Source organism: Ambystoma mexicanum, chromosome 8 (genome assembly GCF_040938575.1).
Source record: "Ambystoma mexicanum isolate Mex_15411 chromosome 8, UKY_AmexF1_1, whole genome shotgun sequence".
NCBI lineage: Eukaryota > Metazoa > Chordata > Amphibia > Caudata > Ambystomatidae > Ambystoma > Ambystoma mexicanum.
In genome coordinates, this window is record NC_090929.1 from 23,058,031 (window position 1) to 23,074,352 (window position 16,322).

General features: G+C 45.8%; 1 protein-coding gene across 8 annotated transcripts in view; it reads left to right on the plus strand.

The window, feature by feature from the left end:
* Positions 1 to 16,322, plus strand: part of SPTAN1 (spectrin alpha, non-erythrocytic 1) — a 514,843-nt gene that overhangs the window by 214,051 nt on the left and 284,470 nt on the right. For 5 of the 8 annotated variants that reach the window (XM_069609174.1, XM_069609169.1, XM_069609172.1 and 2 more), the window contains exons 23-26: positions 655 to 714; positions 11,975 to 12,173; positions 15,089 to 15,193; positions 15,281 to 15,301. In XM_069609174.1, coding sequence (XP_069465275.1) covers positions 655 to 714; positions 11,975 to 12,173; positions 15,089 to 15,193; positions 15,281 to 15,301 — 385 coding nt within the window. The remainder of the gene's footprint in view (positions 1 to 654; positions 715 to 11,974; positions 12,174 to 15,088; positions 15,194 to 15,280; positions 15,302 to 16,322) is intronic. The other 3 variants (XM_069609171.1, XM_069609175.1, XM_069609176.1) reach the window with 1 other exon arrangement.

Below are 16,322 nucleotides of genomic sequence, written 5' to 3' on the forward strand. Positions count from 1 at the left end.
AACATGCACTTCTCTCTTATTAATGGTCCAGTCTGAAGTACAGAAATTGCTACTTCGAAGAGGTGTGCATGTAAGGCCACATTGCCAGAGGGGGTCAGGGGCAGCGGGCTAGGATGGCTGGGAGGTGCTGAGCAGTCTAGATCCATGCACTACAGTGGCCCCCTACAGGAAATGTGGAGATGGCTCTGGGTCCCCGTGAGTGGCCACATGTGGGGATTTCCTCTACCCTTGTTAGCTGTGGCAGAGCGTTGGGTGTTGATATGGTGGAGGTGCAGCTGTAATGGCAGGACTGGTGAGGTGGACTTTGCAACTGTAACTACAGGCCAGAGGAAGAGGGGGCCGGGGGGGCAGATGAGCAGCTGTCCGGGCAGAATGGGAAGAGCTGGTGGGCATCTTGGGTGACAATCCCAGGGGGTGCATCTGTAGTGGTACAGCAGGGTGAGAAGAGACTATGGCAGCTTTTTAGGTAGGGGAGGCTTGAAGAGGGGGTATGGGGGTTTGGCCTAATTAATAATTATTCCCCATTCCCTGCTGTGACACTCTCCTAACTTGCCCGTCTGCCTGTTGTCCACGCATGGCTGCATGCACCCCTCCATTTTGTTAATAACACTAATTATTTTGCATGCCTTTGCTGTGCTCCCTCTATCTGTGCAGGACGCCTATAACCAAGGAAGCCGGCAGTGTGTCTCTGCGTATGAAGCAGGTTGAAGAATTGTGAGTAGGACATGCTTGCTTGTTCCTGCCGCTGGCGTCCCACATCTCCCCATGCAGCCCCTTTTCATTCTGCTCCCACGTCTGGGTGTTCATCTTTTCGTAGGCTGGTGCTGGGCTATGCAAAGTACTCCTAGTCTGGAGCTGACCTGCTTGTGCCTCCCGAGATGGGTATCTTATGTTAGTTCTGACTTCCAGCTCTTGACGAGGGGATCGGGCGGGGCGAAATCTGTAGTTAACGTGACCTTCCTGCAAGTTATGTCTGCGTCTGAACATGGTGTGTGTACCTATGTCCTGCATTTGCGTGGGAAATAGCTTGCAAAGGCACCGTTAGCCTCTTGTTATCAAAAGCCTGGTCACAAGTTGACTCCATGATTAAAAGCCGAGCACTTGTGAAAGACTCAACCACTGTCCCATTGTAAATTCAAGCGTGGTAGCCGGGGGAGTTACAAGCGTATACCCAGGAATGCTCATTCTCCCCCCTCCATTCTGAACATAGATCCGATACAACAGACTAGACAAGGAGAGACTAAACACCATGGTGAAGATCTTTATCGTCCAAAACATGTTCATATGAGTTTAAAACATTTTCATGTATAAAGGTGATCATGCAACATTTTAAGAAACGCACTTACACAATTATTCAAATAACATTGACAGTAGGTATCGAAATTCAAGATTTTTGAAAGATCAATTTTGCTCGGTGTACCTAAAAAGGACATGAAGACCATGTTCTAATATGTGATGCAGTGCAACCACATATGAATGTATTCTGGAACTAATGGCTACACAAACCCATGCAACTGAGACAGTAACAAGACTCAACTCTTAAGGCTGTACCACCTGAATATATGGTAGCCTAGACCGAGCAGCCGGGCTTATGTCAGGGCGTAGAGAGAGCTGTAGGAAGGTACAAAGAACCTGTAGCATACAAATGGTTCAAAAGAAACACTAACCAGAAGAATTATAAAAAATAAAGGTTTATTATAAATGAAAATAGACCAAAGTAATCTTGGTGGGTAAGTACTTTGTCATAGAATCATAAACGTAATATAAAAACGCAACACAATGCTTAAGGTACACAGACCAAAGCATCGACCTTGCTCAGAATAACTCAGTATTTCTAGGCAAGTCTAACTTACTCACTCACATTTAGAATAGAACACACCTATTCAGGGGGAGTAAAACCACAAGTTACATTTGGATTACTTACAGTAATTCAAGGGTAGTATACCCTGTCAGTCATGCAGTGACACTTGGCTAAGAAATCACTTAGTAAACCAACCCTGTTACCAGGGTTCTCTTCTGAATAGTGGAACATGGAGCAGTATGAACCTATAATGACATTCAGGTAAACCCTTAGTTATACCAGGTGAGTAAGACCTAATGTTGTAATAAACTATTACAGTTGCTTTTCAGATCAGTGGGACCCAGATGGCGGTAAGCAATAACTCTCCAACTTATTTTAGGATGGCACAAGGCAGACCCATGTTAGTAAAACCCACAATTTACTTACTAAGAATGGCATGCAGCTATTCAATGTAAGTAAAACCCAAGGCAGACTTATTCTAGACGGGCTATACAAAAGGCCAGAGGAAGCAAGACCAGTTGGTAAACATATACACTTATAATCTGAAAGAAATGGTTAGGTGAAGGCAACAGCATTACTTTTGGGAAGAGAGGACCCAATTCACAGGGGAGTAAAATAACCTTACATGTACTTTTAAGAAGGGCAAAACGCATTCAAAGTAAGAATCTTTATAACTGCTGATATTTCAGAGGGACAGTTACCTAACCAACCCTATTACAAGTAAGTAACTTTTAAGTACTTGTTGCATTTTCTAGGAAAAAAGCCCAAACCTTATTAGTCCTTCCCTATTTTTGGAGCATGAGTGTTCTCAGTGGCAGAAGGGGGGGTCACTTGGTCTCTAGTGGCCAACAGACAGGTCAGGATAGGCACAGATGTATCAAAAGTAAGCGTTCCTGAGGAAAGCTGTTAGTGGCCGAAAGGTTCCAGGCACTTCAGAGAAGACACCCTAGGAGGATTCCAGCAATGGGCCTGGGTGAACTGGATGAGAGGACTCCCAATCACATGACTCGCCCCCAAAGCTTCACAGGAATCTCAGAAGGCTTAAGGTAGGTTATACCCCAGCCAACACAGTACCTCAGCACAGAAGATGAGTTTGCAGCTGGATGTCTTCTGGATCTGCAGCCAAAAACCTGGTCAATGAATTCCCTGTCGTGAAGACTGAAGACAGGACACTGGAAGGGAATTTGCAGCAGGGATCCTCGGGGAAGGCTCCACGCAAGAGTTTCCTCACGGCTGGATGCAGCTCTGTGGATTTGGCACCGTTTCCGGAGCCAGGAGAAGACTGAATATCGCTAGTCGAATTCTCGTCGCCAATCTGGTCCAGCACTCTGGTGAGGGTAATTCAAGGACTCCAAGTCTATGGAGGATCAGCAGAATGCCCCTAAGGTTTCAGCAACATTCGGAAGACCGTGCAACGCACAATGCCTCGAGGTACCAGGGTATTGAGGCCGGACAAAATGCAGGACATCTTTAGTCTAGTGGGTCTCATCAGGCTCTGGGCCGTCCTTTTCGGGATCCCCAGGTCGCTTGGAAGGAAGGGTGACTGCAGGCTCCAGTTACAGAGCAGGCTCTCAGGTCACTGGGAATCACTACGGCTGTTGTTTCTTCACCTTAGATTTCAGAGCCGGTGGTCGACTTGTCAGCAGCTTCCAGGTTGGATTTAACAGGAACTACAGCACAATGTATGCAATCTCCCCCTGCATTTCACAGCAATCAGGGACAGCCAGCCCCCCACTGGGAGTTTGTTCCTTTCAGGCAAGGTGACAAAGGGCGGCACAGTTTTGGACTCCTCCCTCGCTTCCTGCCTTCTCAGACACTCTGGAGCCTGGGCGGGGAATCCAAAGACCAAATTTCCACTGAGGTCTTTCCCACCTAGAATGGCAGGGGAAGACCTCGGAAACGGCAAGCTCACAAGAAATGGCAAAAAAAGGAGACCACCGCTTTAGCAAAATCGTGGCCCTTCTGTGTATTACTGAGGTTGAATTAACAGCGTGCGATAAGTCATAATGGTAAAACCACTGCCATGCATACAGTACGTGCTTGTCTAGTCTAGGTTCCTATGCACGTTACCATTGCTGTCTTAATTTGCCCCATCAATCAATTTCAAACATCCTAATATCCGTATTTGGTTATTCTTCTGCTTAGTTAAATACTAGATCAGGAGAAAAAGGGTGTGCGCGATAACGGTTCTTAGCATTACGAGTTGTTTTTTTCAAAAAAAGAAATGTTCCCCCAGTTAAGTATGCGCTTGATTTTCTGGTTCAATATAATCTTCTATTCTTAGTGAATATAATAAGTCCCCGCGCTGGTGTTTGCTACACCATTAGAATCTGAAAATGTTAGACTGTCTCTTAACGTCCCTACGTGTGCTGCATTCTCCCACGTTGGCTGTTAGGACGCGAAATGGCGTTGCCACTGCGTATATGTTTAGTTAATATGGTAACAATCGATCATGTGTCACTTTTTCCTTTCACTGACACTGCTGGTTTGTTTTGCTGATTAGCTAAAATTACGCTCGCCATCTTTTGGGCCTACTCCATCATATTTACCTAGTTATCAAATATAAAATGTCCCAATCTGGGTAAGATCCCGCATGTTAAATAATACCTATATTAGAATACTTTTGCTCTAGTTTTCTGAAAAATTTCCAAATCAGTTGCTCCGTTATACACATTATTATTATTAATTATTTTACAGAAAAAATCAGACTTTGCAAGAGCAGATTAAATAGCGTTTGTTCCTATGGGTCGACATTCATGATTTACCACTTGGCTTCGCATTAGAAGTTGTACATGATTTTGAATTACCCTTAAAATGACATTAACATGTGCCATTTTGTGTACCTGTTGTATATTGTCATGACTGATTCAATTACTCAATTGGGATACTTGATTGTATAACCTATTACTAATTGCGTATCAATTTAGTGCATTTCTTATTATATATGGTACCTGTTATGCATGTTTCATCGGCCAATTCCGATTCCTACCCAATAAATCACATCATTTTTTCATATCAATATTGATAATTTATGAACCGCATTTGATAACACATTTTTAGGTGTCATACGTTATGTTGTATGGGTCGAGCTAATTGAAACACTCCTATAAAAATGATTCCATTTCGTTATCCGAGTTGAGACCCGAACTATGGCTTTTAATTTACATATCCAACAGCCATTCATGTAAACCCGCAATTGTAACAAAATTTTACCAGGTAAGTAAGAAAGGGGCTACATTGTATCTTCTGGGGCCTGGGACCATGCTATCTCCAACTTTCTCTCCCTAAATACTTTACTGCTAGAGCCCTTCGCTCCTCTAACTCCAACTCTCTGCTTGTCAAATTCTTCTCCAAGCAGAGAGTGGGGGGAGGTCTCGCTCCTCTGCTGGTGCCTCTCCTCAGAACAGCCTCCCTTCCCCTCTCACACTTGAGCTTGAACTCTGCTTTTCTCTCTTTCCCTTCCCTGCTCATCACCCCACTGCTGCTGAGACTGGCGGGCTGGACCTTTATGAATCTCACAGGTACCAGGCTCCCGCCCGGTCGATCCCAGCACCCTTCCCTGCCTCAGCAATGCCCATGTTGGCCCGCTCCCGGGCTGAAGTGCATTCCACCCATGGGAGACTCCTGCCTTAGCACTTAGCCAGTGGCTTCTCCCCTGGCACCTCCCTCTACCGAGCTCTCATTAGCACTTGTCCACACTTTCCTCCCTCCCTTCATGCACTTCTTCTCAAAGCACTGCCACGTCCGAATCCCACAAGGCCTAGTGGGATCACAAATTTACTTTTCTGGCTTTGCCATTTTGTCCGTTATATTTTTTCATCCCCCTGTTTCCCTCCCCATTGTGCCTTGTGGCACCTTGAAACACTACTTTGAACAAATGCCAAATAAATACATACATTTTATCCCCCCAGCACGCCACATCGGGGGTGCTGGCTCACTTATACAAAATGTAAAGGGGATGAAAATCCCTCTTTACTACTTGCCAACAGTAGTTCACTCAAGTACATGAAAGATAAATTAACAGGGGAGCTCAAAGGGGCAACCCGTCTAAGCCCAAATGTTATAGGAATAGGAAACTATTAACTCCAACCATACACTATGGAGAGACATAAACGGGTCACTCATAAAGAGTAAAAGGCTAGGGAGAGGGGAAAAAGATTCCCCTTCACCTAGGGACAAGGTCAAATAGTTACCTAGTCAAAGCAAAATGTTCTGCGGCCGAAGGGTCAGGAAGACCCATCATATTTATGAAAATCCTACCCAACTGCCCTGACCTGTTTCTGTCCCTATTGCTAAAACTGTGGGACATTCTTCAGGGGTACTGACATATAGGTTTCATTTCAAATTATCTCTAAATCAAGACATGGTATTTAACGCCACGATAAATCACCCAATGTTGACATAGCATTGTAAATTGGAATAAAAGTGTTTCCTTTTTAGTATTCTACATTTGATCGATGTTCTTAGGGCCTCGTCGCAGCCATTGTATCAACTGATGGGGATGCACTCAGTGTTAATAAAATCATAAAACCAAAACTTAAAACTCACTTGTGATCTCCGACTTATTCATTCTGATGTGCACACCTATGTAAACTAAAGCCTCACTGAAACAAAATAGAAAGTACATGAATCATTTGAGAAGGTTACTTGCTCCAGAAACTTTAGCATTGCCATCAATGTAATGATTTTTGAAGGGAAATTCATTGTTTCTGTGGAACCAAAAATGGGGAAATAACCAAACTTGTATATCATCCTATGATTTCAAGTAGACAAAGGCCAGAGACTAGTACAAAATGGGTTACCTGATACATTGAAAAACTCTTGCCTCCTTGTGAAGCCATAGATGGCCAACTGCCATCATTTCAAATGATTGCTGTCCATTTCATTAGAATGGCGGGTAGATGGACATCTCAATAAGGCTGCAAACATAAAAATTATTCCCGAATGAATGGAAAGAAGGGCAATATTTACAAGTAATGAAAAATCCAACTGTTGCTTCCTTTTTTAGATCACGGGTCTAGTTAGCAGTGAAACTGAGTCTGAGGTTTCCCATTAGTTTTGGCAATCCTGCATGCGAGCCCAAAACAAAGTGGCTGCTACTTATATGCAGACTACTAATGTAACGTCATGAAATGTTAAGTTATTGCCACCATCTTTATAAGCTAAACCTAAGTGCAGGTACAAATATGGTGTCATAACGTGTATGTACTTTAGCAGAAAAAGAGATTCAGAGTACAGAAATGTATAAATCGGTATCCAAATGGTTTATTTAAGATGATATAAAATAATTAATGAAATGTTAATGTTAAAGGTATTTATGCCATGCACAGTCAACACTGCTGTGGTCCCCAGGCGCTTTGGCGGATCTGAAAAGGAGGGTGTCAAGAGAAGGGGTGAGGGGATTAGTAGGGTGTCGTGGGAGTATGAAAGAGAGTTATGTCCTGTTGGCCGCTTCAGTTCGGTTTGCACCGTTAGCTGAGCTTGCGTGCACTTTTCAATGGTTCCAGAAATCCCATGTGCTGCTGTGGCGGGTTATGTGCTGTTAGTTTGTTGCTGCAATGTGGGTGTGTGACGGATTGCTGTGCTTAGAGGTGATTGTGTGAGTTTCTGTATTTTGATTATGCGGAAAGTTGAAATTAAGGTACGGTTATAATGGTTTTCAAGTATTTGTCGATTTCTTACCACTTTGCCTTCGCGTTTCTGCGCCCAACCTCCACGGCCATCCTGTGTGTTTTGTACTCCAACTTGATAGTCTAGTTGGCAGGCATGCTGTGTAGTCGGAGCTCTTTGTGTGGCTCTGGTGGCTTGTGAATCTAGCTCATTTCAGCTACTTTACCTGCGGCAGGTGTAGCTTTGGTCACAGGACTTGCCCCTTATTGTCCATCTGGTTGGTTGTCTCCTTTAGGAGTAGTGGCGTGTGGGCCTGGGTGAGCTGTGGGCGATTTTTGAATCATGAATGAATTGAAAAAAGAGCAATTAAAGGCAGGTAAAATCACAATTATAAAATACAGATGACACAACTCATTTAGACCAATTAGGTAGTCTGTCCTAATTCAATCATTCATCAACTCTATTCACATGTGTATATATAATCACAAAACGAAATTTCATAGCAACACCAATTAATAAACAGTATTCAAAAAGATGTATTTTTTGTGTCTTTTTGGATTGGATCTTAGTAGCTGTTTAATAGGACAATATCAAATTTCCAAAGCTGTTACAGGACCGACTGGTTTCGACATGTAGGTGTAGTTTCACCTCGTCTTCATCAGGGGACAGCTAGCAGTCTACAAAAAATATATATATAAAAATATCATGTGTGATCTACCAATCACTTGAACCTACAACTGCCATATAGCAAGGCTACCTATTGAAGTACATGAGTGTCAGTAACTTCCATATATTATTTACCACATGCAAGGAGGACATCAAGTGGTCCCCCAATGACTCTGTTGCCACAACCAACCGTGTCCTCGGCAGACAAGTGCTCCCACAATTAGGAGTAATTCAAGACCACACAGTGGTTGAAGCATACAATTAATTGATGTAAGTGCTACCTAATATGTTGGGCAGTCACTTCATCAGAAGTAGATGGAACGCCATGTATTGTTTTAAATAACCTCAGGAGGGAGCATAGGTTCATTTTAAATAGATATCTAAATATACCAAGAGCGGCTCAATACTGTAAGAGCAACAATAGGTGCAGGTCAGGCCCAAGGGTTCCTAAACTCATCTTGCGTGTCTTGTTTGGAAGGCATACTGCAGCTACAGTCCTTGATGCCAGCGATGCATGCTCTGAGGATCCAGCGGTGTAATCAACCTGGTCCTAGGGAACCAAATGGTTCCGTATTATTGTATGCCATACTGACTTAAAATCTCAGCGATAGTGTGCACCATAATTTAGAAGCCAGCCGGCTGACTAATTTATACAACCCAATCACATGCTCGTTAGTAGAGATCAACTGCGGGTAGGAGAGTGGATTACAGAAAGTTCCTCATGAAAGTGTGTGACCGCTCACCACGGTGAAGGGCAATTACTCAGACGGGATCTGGACTTTATGGGCAACCTCTAAAAATGTCACCCCACTGGTGTTACCTCAGGTCCAGCAAAAGGAATGTTGTCAATACATTTGAATAATTTACCTTGCACAAGTCGTAGATCTCCTCAATGTACAGCCAGCATGACCGAGGCGAAGGTCCTGATTGGAAGGTTTAGTGCCGTTGTATTTCTACACGCGTACTGAAATCATGTGACTGAACACGTGGTACGTGTATGCACAGCTTGCCACGTCTAGGGAGCCTAGAATGTTAACCAGCACTTTACACGACATGCTGGATGGCGCATCCCGAAGTGTCCTGCACCAATAATAATTTTAATGATTGCACTTCTAAACACATGTTGATGAGTGGACAGGCGAGTATTGGGACGCCAACAGTGGTGGCAGTTCATTATGTCCCAACGCATGTTACATGGGAGCCGGGGGAAGCGAGGAGGCAGGGTTTCATACCCACAGGGCCAGTGGTCGAAGTGAGTGGGAGCGGTCGGGAGCGGTGCTCTGCCTACTTTTTAAAATTACGTTTTACAGCTCCTATACTTTTATTTTAAAAGGAAACGTTCTGGAATGGTTTTGTTTTAAAATAAGTGTAGGAAGAAGTTGAAACTTGCACTTTCAGTTCAGTGCACTCTAGGTTTCCATAAACCGTAGGTGCAAGTGTTTGGGGGTTTGTATCGTGTGTGGGAGGGGGCGTGGTAATGGGGTTTGTGGGGAGTGGGTGCAGGCCAGCAGAGAACATAGTTCCACTACTTCCTTTCCTACACCTCGACCTCTGCGCGGGCCCACAATAAGTGGAATATTTAGGCCAACATTGCAGGAATTTAACAGCCCAGCAAGATAAGGTGTTCTTGGAGCAAAAGACAATATCTAGCGTGTATGTATATAGCACCATTTTTAGTTGCTCACCAAGCCCAGCCGGGGAATGTGAAACAATGGTATACATTATCTGAATTAGAAAGATATTCAAACTTCAGGCTAATCTCATACAAACTTTTAGGTGGCTAGTGGGCGATGTCGCTAATGATTTTTATTCAATTCTCTCGATATTTTTCAACTAATTCTCTGAAAATAATTAAAATGACGATCTGCGCACTTTCCTGATGTCTCATGCATACAGCACAACAAAAGAGGTGATGGCTGGAAGGTTTAGAATTATTCCTAACCTGTCATTTCTCTGGGCAACCCCCCAAACCATCTTTATTCGCCTGCCAAGCCATTACAGACAGAGGAATGACTATGCAAATTAGGCTTGGTCCTACCCAACCATTTTTTATCGAGTATATTATGGCTAGCCATTGGCTAGAGCAAACTTTGGAGCCCCGATTTAAGTAGGATATTTTTTATATGAATTGAGAATGAGGGAATTTTCCCAGGAACCCTGTTATTGCTCAACCCTCTGAGGGATGTGCAACCACTGACCCTAAAGGGGGAGGGGGAGTAACACAAAGCCAATTGTTAGGGACAGTTTTTCTAAAGTCCAACTAAGGGCTTCATAAAACCATATCTAAGGCAGTACAAAAACTCCACTGAGTATAAGTCTGACCACTTGGGTATCAGCACCTTTTCTGTTCTGTATTGATATCCTTGTGTCAAAGGATTTATTTGTAACGCGGAACTCCACGAATATGACTCATATTTTATAGGAAGTTTTAGGATTTGGAAAAATACAGTTTATTAACTGTTGTGCCCACCCTCTAGTACCCTTTTCACATTTTCGGGCCCTGGCCATATGTGGTGAATGATAGTTCACACTAAAAAGAATGCAAAAATGGTAAAAATATAACTGCTGCCACCAGCTTGTCTTTAGGCACTTATAAAAGTAACTGAAAATCCTGGACAGCATCTGGCCCCTGCACTGATGTGGACTAGGTCCAGACAGACCCAGCCCCAAATCCAGCCACACACAGACTGCTACATTACCTGCGAGAGCTGGAGCTTTCGCCAGGAAAGGGCTTACCGAATATGGACAATCTGGCTATTCCAGGTCAGAAAGGAGGGTCCACTGACAAGATGGCCAAAGACTGGCGCAAATCTTGTGGCACGCCATTTTAGATTATACGGTACTCTATATGGCATTAAGTGGCAGAAGGAGATGAGACTATCAATTTACCAACTTTCACTCTTTAATGTTTGACTTAAAATTAATGCATTGTATCTGTGTTGAATGTTATTTGTAACAATCTATTTTATCATCTTTTTAAATGTGCCAATATACTTGTGTTCATTGTTCTATGGAATTCTTGTACTCCGAATAAACTTTATATTGATTTGCAAAATGCAAAAGTGCACAAGATTATAAAAAAGAAAATGCATCCGCTGCCACTGGCCCATCCTGCAAGTAGCCAGAAAGTTGCATGGACTCGGCTCCCCACTGCATTTCACAGAAGGTGATGAGTGCAGGGAAAATAGGCCACCTTTACAATGGAGAACAGAGCTCCTCTGCACCGAAAGCCATAGGGACTGATCAGTGCCTCCAAAAAGACTTCACTCGCCTCCATAAGTCAGGAAAAGTTAAAAACAATAGCAAATAGGGGTCCTTGATGTCTTCTGGAGGTGAAGCAGCAAAAGCAAAATCTTTTCCTAACTGGGACGTAATGTCAGAGGGCCTTTAGGAGAAGTCCCTCTAGCCACCAAAACAAAAAAGAAAGGGGGGGGGGGCACAAAAAGTTGAGGATACCCAAGATGGGAATTCTGGCTTGGCCCCCTTCATTAGGGTCTGGGGTTGTAGATCCCTCAAGAGAGGGTTGTACAAATATTGCCTTAACAATTGCATTATTTCCTGTCTGCTCCCACGTTGTGCTGATGCCTCATTGAATTGCTTTGCTTTCAGATCTTTGCTAGGTGGCTGTTTGCATATGTGTACGTGTGTTCTGCTTGTTTAGTAGCATAGAAAAGCCTTTTACTTATTAGTACTGCTCTCTTAACGGGTATTGGATCCTGATTCGTGAAGCGTAACTCATTCCAAGAGCGATCGGATGATACCAGCCCCCCTTACCCCACCCTTTCTGCTTCTATTTTCTCTCTGTGGGCCTTCCTTCTCACTAGTCTCTCGTCTCCATGTATCCTCACCATATCCCCTGCCCTCTATTGTTTCGTCATCCATTGTCTTCTGCGTCAGGTACGGCTCTCTGCTGGAGATGGGTGAGAAACGCAAGGACATGCTGGAGAAAAGCTGCAAGAAGTTCATGGTGTTCCGTGAGGCGAATGAGCTTCAGCAATGGATCAATGAGAAAGAGGCAGCATTAACCAATGAGGAGGTGGGGGCCGACCTGGAGCAGGTGGAAGTTCTGCAGAAGAAGTTTGATGACTTCCAGAAAGTGAGTGCTCAGTCACCCTGCAAATCTGTACTCTGCAGGGTCACTTATGAAAGGTGAAAAGGGGCATTGGGAAGGTTTGTGGCCAGGTGAGTTGGAATGCCATCGGTTATCAAATGCTGGGAAACAGGCGTTTGTTTAAAAGGTAATACAGTCTCCTATTGGCTGGAGGAAGCACATGGAGTCCGAGCTAGGGTAGCTCCATGGTGTTGGACCTTGTGGCATGTCACCAAATGCCAGATGTTTTGCAGCATTTGGTTATAATGGCACTTTGCCATGTTATTATGGTCACCCCAAACTGCTCACATATAACACTTAACCACATGAAGTCCTTCGTAAGTCCTCAGCCCCCGCCCACCTTTCATTTCCTTGATCCTTCTGCTTCCCAAGGCTGCTCCGTGGGTGACTGCTGCTGGCCTCCCACCCACCATCTGGAGCCCTCCATTGCCTGGCCACATGATCTGCAGAACAGGTAAGCCCCCTGGGGCCCCTGCATCTCGCACGCACATTTTTCACTTTTATTATTGATTTATGGGCGCCTTTTGCAGCGCTTCACTCTGTGAGCCTTTTTGATGAAACATCGCTGACGAAAAGGGCCTTTGGAAGACTTTCTCCCTCATCTGCTCCTTTGTGCCAGCCATTCCAAAATGGCCACCTTAGCACTGGAGTGCCGGGGCTCTTACTTTCCGTGGCCTGTGATTGGCTTTAACTCTCTACTTGACAGCCTATGGCAAGTCGGCAGGCTTGGCCGGCCCTCCCACAAGGCCCACCTCTAAGGCCCCTGTCTGCTCCCTGTCCACTACAGGTACGCCCTCCACCCCTTCTGTCTCCCGTGATAGTGTTTGCGCCCCCACCCACCTCTGTCCCCCTTGATGGTGTGTTTGCACCCCCTGATGGTGTTTGTGCCCCCCACCTCCTCTGTCCCCCCGGTAATGTTTGCGCCCTCCACGCCCTCTGTCCCCCTGATGGTGTTTTTGCACTCCCCACCCCCCTCTGTCCCCTGTGATGGTGTTTGCGCCCCACCCCCTCTGTCCACCGATGGTGTTTGCGCCCCTGCCCTCAGTCCACCCTAATGGTGTGTTTGTGCCCCTCTCTGTCCCCCCTGATGGTGTGTTTGCGCCCCCACTCCCCTCTGTCCCCCATGATGGTGTGTTTGTGCCCTCTCTGTCCCCCCTGATGGTGTGTTTGCGCCCCCTCTGTCCCCCATGATGATGTGAGCGCCCTCTGTCCCCTATGATGAAGTGAGCTCCCCACACCCCCCCTCTATCCCCCGTGATGGTGTTTGCACCCCCCCATCTGTCTCCCTTGATGGGGTGTTTGCGACCCCCCCCGCCCCCTGTGTCCCCCTTGATGGGGTGTTTGCGCCCCCACCCCCTCTGTTCCCCCTGCTGGTGTTTGCGCCCCCCTCTCTCCCCCTGCTGGTGTTTGCGCCCCCCTCTTTCCCTCCTGCTGGTGTTTGCACCCCCCTAATGGTGTGTTTGCACCCCACCCCGTCTCCCTAATTTGGTGTGAGCGCCCCCACCCCTCCTCTGTCCCCCATGATGGTGTTTGCGCCCCCTCTGTCCCCTGTCATGGTGTTTGCGCCCCCCACACCCCGTCTGTCCCCTGTGATGGTGTTTGCGCCCCCCACACCCCTCTCTGTCCCCTGTGATGGTGTTTGCGCCCCCATTCCCCTCTGTCCCCTGTGATGGTGTTTGCGCCCCCATTCCACTCTGTCCCCCCTGATGGTGTTTGCGCCCCCCACCCCCTCTGTCCCACTTGATGGTGTTTGCGCCCCCTGTGTCCCCCGTGATGGTGTTTGTGCCCCCCACCCCCTGTGTCCCCCGTGATGGTGTTTGCGCCCCCCACCCCCCTCTGTCCTCCATGATGGTTTGTGCCCCTCACCCCCATCTGGTCCCCCTTGCTTTTCCTCTGTGCCCCCCCCCTGCCCCCTTTCTGCAGGAGCTGTCTTGATGCCTTTGCTTACCGCCACCGTCTTGTGGCCCAACCCAGGGATTTCTGACTTTATGGACTCCTGGTGCTTCACCCTCTTCAACTTTCATGATGGACTTCCACTTCATCTTGTATTCATGGTGGCCCTGAATCATGTTGTGACCTTCCTCATCTTTAATCCTGGTTTGCATTTGATTGTTCTCGCAACATTGTGTTCTCTCTGATTCCTGCAACTGTATTCACTCTCCCCTCTTGTTCTCCATCTCTCTCCACCCACCCCTGTTGTCCCCTGTGAGGCCCGTGTGCCCCCCTCCCAGCCCGCCTGGTCTCCCGTTGGCATGGGATGTTTGCCGACACAAATTTCCCCTCTTCCTGCTGTCCCCCCTTTTCCTCTCTTCCCCCCTCCCCTCATTGTATCTTTAGCACTTACGCCTTTCAGATATGTCGCTTGACCTGTTTGTTCGCTGTTTGTTAAGTAACCCCCCCCATTTGTTTTCTCCTACCTCGCCCCCTCCAGCACTATCTGAAATGTCATCAGGCCTAGTATGATAGTGGCTTGTTTTGTTCTTCTCCTTCTCCTTTTTATTCCAATCCCCCTAACCCCCCCCCCCCTTGTTAAATTCCGACACTACCTCAATTGTCGTCAGGCATAGTCATGTAGCCGCTTGTCTGTCTCATTCTCCCTCCCACTCCTTCTCCCTTTTCATCTTTGTCTATAGCACTTGCACTATCTGAAATGTCGCCAGGCTGATTATGATAGTTATTTTTCACCTTCTGAATGTATCAAAGACTTGTAAGAATGTCACTGTATTCTCCCATGTTCCCTCCTCGCCTTGAAGCGCTTTGAAACACATTGTGTATGGGCGCTATATAAATAATCAACCACCTGCACCGCCAAGTGCAATTTCAAGACTGGTTGGAGGGAAGAGATGAGTGGGGTATGGCTCTTGACTGAGGGAAGACTACATTTCTTTCTTCTTTTTAAGGACTTGAAAGCCAACGAGTCTCGTCTGAAGGATATTAACAAGGTGGCTGAAGACCTGGAGTCTGAGGGTCTGATCACAGAGGAGGTGCAGGCGGTTCAACAGCAGGTCGGGCTAACCGTACATGCATGTCACTGCTGCTTCCTTGCATAGTTTCTTTCGTGCTCATTGATCATACTTTCCCTTTGCTTTCAGGAGATGTTTGCAGCGCCGCGGGTAAGTGTCTTATATTCGACTTCCTTTTTTCAACTGTCAGCTGCTCGTGCATTGCTCATTCCTTGGTGAGATGGCAGGCAGACTTCATCGTTGTGAACTGCTTTATTGGCTTCTTGGAGCACCTTTGGGATTTAGATTGGTTATCCATAGTCCCTCTGAGGGAACAGTTACAAGTAGTAACCACTCCGGGACTCTGGGAAAAGATGGAGCAGCACTATGAACCTTTGTGCATGAGATCAGAAGATATATATTTAAAGCTGATGAGATATTTTTGAGTTGAGCACTAACTTTAGGGTAGTCAGTTGAGCCCTTCAGTCTTCTAAATTGGGTACCACTTAATTGGGTATTCGTACCCAGTATTACAACCCTTCAAAGCAGAAAGAATTTGACATACAAAGCTGTATAAGCACAAAACTGTTTTTTATTGTCCATCTTGTTGGCTCCCAGTCTCCGACACCAACCAAAAGCTTCTGCCATTGTAGAATATTAAGGTAAATGCTGCTGTGGCTAGTATGAAGAAACTGCTCCGACTCAGTGATGGTGGTTGTTAGGACAATTGTTCTCAAGTCCAACTAAGGGCTTCATAAAACCATAAATCTGAAGTGGTGCACAAATCCACTCTTAGTACAAGGCTGTACCACCTGAGAATGTTGGTAGTGTGCACAGAGCAGCCAGGCTTATCCTAGGAGGGAGGGCTGTAAGTTGGTACAAAGACATTGTAGCATACATATGGTCCAAAGGAACACTGAAACACTATATATTGGAAAAATAAAGGGTTTATTTAAATCCAAGTAGGCCAAGAGGAATCTTGGGGAAGTAAGTACTAGACCTCATCATAAAAACACAATTATAAAAACCAACTCAATACTTATGGGATAATGTTAGGTAAGAATTGTTGCAGTCACACTGGGTGAGACTACACAAGACGTATCTGCTTGGTATTCGGTAACCCACCTTTTGGTATAGGTCTGTGCTAGACAATTTGGTAGTAGCCAGGCCTACCTCGAGAGGGGTGAATGTG